We start from the raw sequence: 6,000 nt of genomic DNA, 5'->3' as shown, positions 1-6,000 counted from the left end.
CTACAATGGGTGATCTGTTTGGTATTTTAAGCACAAAACTTTACAGACATGTTTTGTATAGGTATGGCCCTACAATATATTTTTCCAATATAGCATGATAGGTCCACTTTAATTTTCATCAGATTCAGAAATTCTTTTTTTTAAATTTTTTTTTTTATAATGGGGCACAGGGTTCGGTCCGGATTGATTTGCAGTTCGGTCCGGAGTTTGAGAAGCCCTGCATTATACGATTTAAAATAAAAACAATAATCGTGGCTTGGTATTGAGTAAGGAGATGTTTTTATCAACCCCACAGCTTCCGGTCTTCCAAGACCCGACCGGACTAAAAGACGTGTTGCAGGCACGAAACATACAACCAAAAGAAATACTATGCTTTTAAAATCATTCTGTGTGACACGAATAAAAAGAGGAAAATCGTGTTGGTGAAACGAATCAATAGATTAAATGTCGTGACTATAACACGAAATGCCGTGAGACTGGGTTGGCTCTTCACGTAGCTCTGCATGTCGTCGTTTAGGTACTTTTTTTTCTGGAGATAGGCACTGCTCAATCCACTCCTCCATAATAAAGCTACCCCGGAGGTCGAAGTTAATCTTAAATGTTTCCATCTTAAACTTTGTTCGTTAGTTAGTTTCGCAACGGACGTAATGTAACAGTTGTAACGGTTGTAGCTTTTTCTCAGATGCGGTGGGATACTGACTTGTTAAAAGTAACTACAATTCTACCCGTGATATATACGCTCATTATATCATGGCTAAGAACCAATCAGATTGCTTGATTTGACTTGTCTGTTTTATAAAAATTATTATTTTGAATTCAGGACATTTACTTGTAACACAGTATTACTACACTCTGGTACTTCTACTTTTACTTAAGTACAAGATCTAAGTACTTCTCCCACCACTGAGTCCCTGATGTCATTTATTTGTACGATGTTCATATAGTGTAGTAAATAAATACGGTTGAGAAACTAAGGTCAGTTTTCTACATCATCAACTACACAGCAGTACATTTGAGATTTTGAACCAGTTTCCAAAGTTAAGAACAAACTGAAATGTAAAAAATAATCAGGAATTATTTACCAAAAAATAGCATTAAATGAAAAATGTGCCTAAATGAGGAAATGAAATGAAAATGTAGAAGTCAGAAACATGAACATTTAGTGATCAAAGTACATTTTATTTTACAAAACACCTGGAAAATCCACATTTCCCTTAAAAGAGTTTGGGACAATGACACAGAATGACTCCCTGTTCACACATTCACATTATTTTAACTATCAACTGTCTGGGAGCAAATATCAACTCTTTTATTTTGTATTTAACACGTGGTTAGTTTTTCACTTTGCTAATGTGCTTTTAGCAAAACAATGAATAAACAAAAGCAGATGTAAAATGTTTTTAATGTGTAGATACCACACACTCCATGGCACTTTTCTACCTTTTTCTTTACAGCAATATACAACATAAAAAGCTTAATAACAGCATTTCTTTTTTAATTAACGGTAATTAATAAAAGATTAATTTCCCAGTAAAATCTCTATAAAAAGTAGAGACCTCTGACAGGAGAGGAGGACGAGTTGAATGCTAGATAATGTACAATAGCGCTTGATTTGTCAGAAACTATTTACACGATAATCTTACTAAATATATTTTGACCTGACGAAAAGAACGACGAGCTTCTGTTTGTGAAGAACATTTAAAATGTTTGTTGATATTGTTTATGTTTATTTGTGTGGTCAGAAAACACAGCTGGATAAGATCCATACATCATTATGCCAATAAAGAAATCAATTTGAGTAAAGGTCTGATCTTTTAATAATTAAAAACATATTTGTGAAAACTTCCGTATATTCAGCCCAATACGGTTAACTTTTAGATTTGAAAACTATCCTGTAAGTTTCCCTAGAGTAACAACACACACCTGAACACCTGCTTATCAATCACTAAAACACCTGTGAATACACACACTCTAACATGGAGGTGTTCAGATGTCTTTGAGGGTCAAGAAACCCGGAAAAATGTTTAAATAATAGACTTTTTTTCAGCCAAAAGATAAAAACCAGTGTCTCAGTTTGTTCTGATTCCTGATGCTGCTCAAATATCACCTTTCAGATATTACTCATGGTTTCTAATCAAACGTTTAGTTTGATTATTTTTGATAAAACCAAATGGCATGAATTCTGCCATCTTTCTCTGCTGACGTTCTATAACCCTCAGGTCATAATATATTACAAACAAGTCAAATGTAAGCCTCATTAATGATAAATGAAACACTCCTAATGTCTAGATTCATCCTGTACGCTCAGCTTGTTAAAGTGGGGATGATTCTGTAATTAAATGTGATGTCATTTAATGTTTTAACGTGTTCGTTAGTGACTCTGTCGCTCGGACACGACGACCTGCAGGCGCTTCAGCAGGACGTCGGGGCTGTTCTCCGGACACGCCCTCTTACTGGGGGAGTCGCACGCTGATGACATCATCACGTCGCCCTCCATGGTGAAGGCCCTCTTCCTGCTGACCGAGCCCTGACGAATCATCCGGTTAATGTCCGACAACTCCTGGAGAGAGAGAGAGAGAGAGAGAGAGAGAGAGAGAGAGAGAGAGAGAGAGAGAGAGAGAGAGAGAGAGAGCGAGGAGGAGGAGAGAGTTTATTAGATGTGATGGACGTTGGTAACAAGTGTCTAAATCAGAAGACTAAACGACTAAAAGCCCAACATTAGCCACCTTTAGCTTAGCGGTGGTGACGTGAAGTCATGTGACCGTGCTGTAGTTCCTTTATAGTCTAACATTAGCCACCTTTAGCTTAGCGGTGGTGACGTGAAGTCATGTGACCGTGCTGTAGTTCCTTTATAGCCCAACATTAGCCACCTTTAGCTTAGCGGTGGTGACGTGAAGTCATGTGACCGTGCTGTAGTTCCTTTATAGCCCAACATTAGCGTTTTACTACAGAAATAATAAAGTGGTATTAAAGGTGGGGTATGTAAGTTTGAGAAACCGGCTCGAGTGCGCCAGAATTAGAAAATACACGACCGGAGAAATCTGCCACTTCCTCACAGAGCCCCTCCTCCAACACACTCGAACGCGCACATGACCAATGAGGGCACGAGATAAGTTTGTGCACAGATGGAAGGCTGACAGGCAGGTAGGCCATCCAGTTATTTTAGCCGGCTCAGATGATTGGTCGTGCTTTTTACAGCACTACGGCTTCCATAGATGATATTTTGTTATTGATTTATTGTCAAAGCACTTCAGATATTCATTGCTATCGGGATGTTAAGAGCATTCCATGGAATATAACAACACGTGTATCTCGAGCCGGTTTCTCAAACTGACCTAACCCACCTTTAATATGTGGAGATTATCCTGCTGAACTAAACGTGTAAGTATCCTTAAGAGTTGTTTGCCACAGAGATTATTTTCTGCAATAATTAATAATCACATCCAAATCCCCCTCAGGGTCCAATACAGAAATACGTCATCGCTGCGACTTCCCCATTGACAAAGGATTCAGAGTGTGTGTGTGTGTGTGTGTGTGTGTGTGTGTGTGTGTGTGTGTGTGTGTGTGTGTGTGTGTGTGTGTGTGTGTGTGTGTGTGTGTGTGAGTGTGAGTGTGTGTGTGTGTGTGTGTGTGTGTGTGTGTGTTTACCTTGGAGGGGCTGCTGTTGATCCTGTATGTGTAGGAGTTCGGTGTGAGGCAGGCCGCAGAGTTCTTGTGAGGAGAAACGTAGAGCGAGTGTCTCTGAGAAACCCTGCGGGGGGAGAGAGGCTGAGCGCGCACCGAGGGGAACGGAGAGAGGGGGGGGGCGTCCGCCTGCAAACACACACACAGACAGATTATACAAACATTATCAAGTGTGTTGATTTCAGAAACTTTTAGCACAGGTCTCTGCTCTGCGTGGAGAAATGATTCTGTTACTGAATACTTGAATTCTTTGAGCAGGTTTTCTCTCAGTGATCGTGCTGCTATGTTAAATGTGTTGTTCCATGTATTGAGTCTTGATATGTGTCTGTTGATGTCACACATGGAGCTGCTGGGAAGCAAGTCACAGACTTCATCTGACCAATAAAGTGTTATCGTATCGTAGTTTTTCTCGTCGTACCCGGTTGTCATGGATGGCGTATCTCAGCGCGAAGCTCTTCATCTTCAGGACGAAGACACTGTTGTAGAACTGGATGAGGTCACCGCGTTCCTCCTCTCCTGATTGGTCGGCGTTGGCTTCTCCTGACGCCTGATTGGTCTTCTCTGCCGCTGAAGAGACACACAGAGAAGTGATTTATTTAAAAAAATGAGGGATACGGTTGTATAAAAACGCAATGATGAAGACTTTGAAACTAATGCAAAACGTGACATGGCACACAAGAGAACTCTTAACAGCCTTTTGATCAATTATCGGGACAGGAAAACATTTTTGAAGAACTCTGACTTGTGTCTAATGGTTATTGTTTAATTATAAGGAAAAATGCTTTCAGAATAATACATATTAATATTCAGTGCTTATATAAAGGATTTCTGTCTGTGCTCTTACATTCTCCACCTGAGACAGGATCCACCTCCATGTTCTCGTCAGTCACCGGCTCTCTGGGAGTGTGACGCAGTAACACACTGCGGTACACCTACACACACACACACACACACGAATACTTTATTTGGTTCCACAAATTATATTACATAAGACAGGGAATCAAATATATGGGGGCTAAGCAGCACAGAACACTAAAGGGAACACATAGCACCTCCCACTCCACACGGCTAAGCTGCCAATAAAAGCTGAAACAGAGCAATATTTCTTTGGCTTTTCTCTTTGACATTCCAGCAATTCTCAGACCAATCATAGTGCATTTATATACATGGCCAAGACTTCAGAATATGAATATGCTGTATCTACACTTGTACCCAAGCTGGTTATCACATCGAGCAGTGGTTGGTATTTGATATACTTGTCTATAGGGTTAGGGTTAGGGTCCATGTACAGGTCAAAGGCACAGCCTACTTCTAATATTAGCACCTCCCTGTGGTTGGTGTCAACAAAAACAACATCAGGTGTATTTGGGATGTTAGCAAAGACCTCATTGGTAAAAACCAAACCATTCTGGTAACACTCTAGTGTGCTTGTGCATTGCTGCGCTAGATCATGATAACAGAGTTAGGTAAACCGGCCTTTAATTGATAAAAACTAAATTGACTCCATTGTTAACTTGTGTTACTATGAATTGGTTTCTTAGTAATGGAAGTATTTCAGTTGCATATTTAGATAATCAAAGCAAAATATGATCAACAAATAACACACGGTATTATCATTATATGCTAAACTACCCAACGGTTTTTATTTAAGCTATACCAATTAACTGAAGCATTAAAAGGATGAACACAATGTTTACATTATTATAACTCAGTCCTTTCACTCAAGTAAGGTGTCGAATGAAGACATGTGGTGTTACTCTATTCGTGTGTGTGTGTGTGTGTGTGTGTGTGTGTGTGTGTGTGTGTGTGTGTGTGTGTGTGTGTGTGTGTGTGTGTGTGTGTGTGTGTGTGTGTGTGTGTGTGTGTGTGTGTGTGTGTGTGTGTGTGTGTGTGTGTGTGTGTGTGTGTGTGTGACTCACATGGCTGCTGGCCTGTGGTTGGCCACGGTAACACTTCATGATGTCGTGGAAGGTGTGAGTCTCTTTGGTGATCTGCGAGGAAGAAGGGAATCGGAGAAATTACAAAAACCGCATCACATGCACTCAAGAATAATTATAATAAGTACATTAGGCGCGTTCACACCAAGTACTTTTCCCACAAAGGTTCCTGAGAACTCTTTACTTCTCATGAACTAAGTACAGATCGCGTTCACACCGGAATAAGTCCCGGAGGGAGGATTAGGCAAATGAAGCCGCTGACGTCACTTCTTCTTCTTCTGCTTTGGGTTTACTGGCAGCCCGCAAACAACTTCACGGCGTATACTGCCGCCCGAAGTCCCCGGAGTTAGGGACTGGCTTCAGTAGAAGCTGCTGGAAG

General features: G+C 40.5%; 1 protein-coding gene across 1 annotated transcript in view; it reads right to left on the bottom strand.

Annotated features, from left to right (window-relative positions):
• Positions 1-1,158: 1,158 nt before the first annotated feature.
• Positions 1,159-6,000, bottom strand: part of rbl1 (retinoblastoma-like 1 (p107)) — a 29,127-nt gene continuing 24,285 nt past the window's right edge. The window contains exons 18-22 of the mRNA XM_079684943.1: positions 5,604-5,675; positions 4,529-4,616; positions 4,103-4,251; positions 3,649-3,813; positions 1,159-2,560 (exon numbers count right to left, since the gene is read on the bottom strand). Of these exons, the coding sequence (XP_079541069.1) occupies positions 2,372-2,560; positions 3,649-3,813; positions 4,103-4,251; positions 4,529-4,616; positions 5,604-5,675 (663 nt within the window). The 3' untranslated portion in view covers positions 1,159-2,371. The remainder of the gene's footprint in view (positions 2,561-3,648; positions 3,814-4,102; positions 4,252-4,528; positions 4,617-5,603; positions 5,676-6,000) is intronic.

The sequence above is a fragment of the Notothenia rossii genome (assembly GCF_949606895.1).
Source record: "Notothenia rossii genome assembly, chromosome: 5".
Classification (NCBI taxonomy): domain Eukaryota; kingdom Metazoa; phylum Chordata; class Actinopteri; order Perciformes; family Nototheniidae; genus Notothenia; species Notothenia rossii.
Note: the sequence above shows the minus strand (reverse complement) of the source record. Positions and strands in the feature narration are given on the sequence as shown.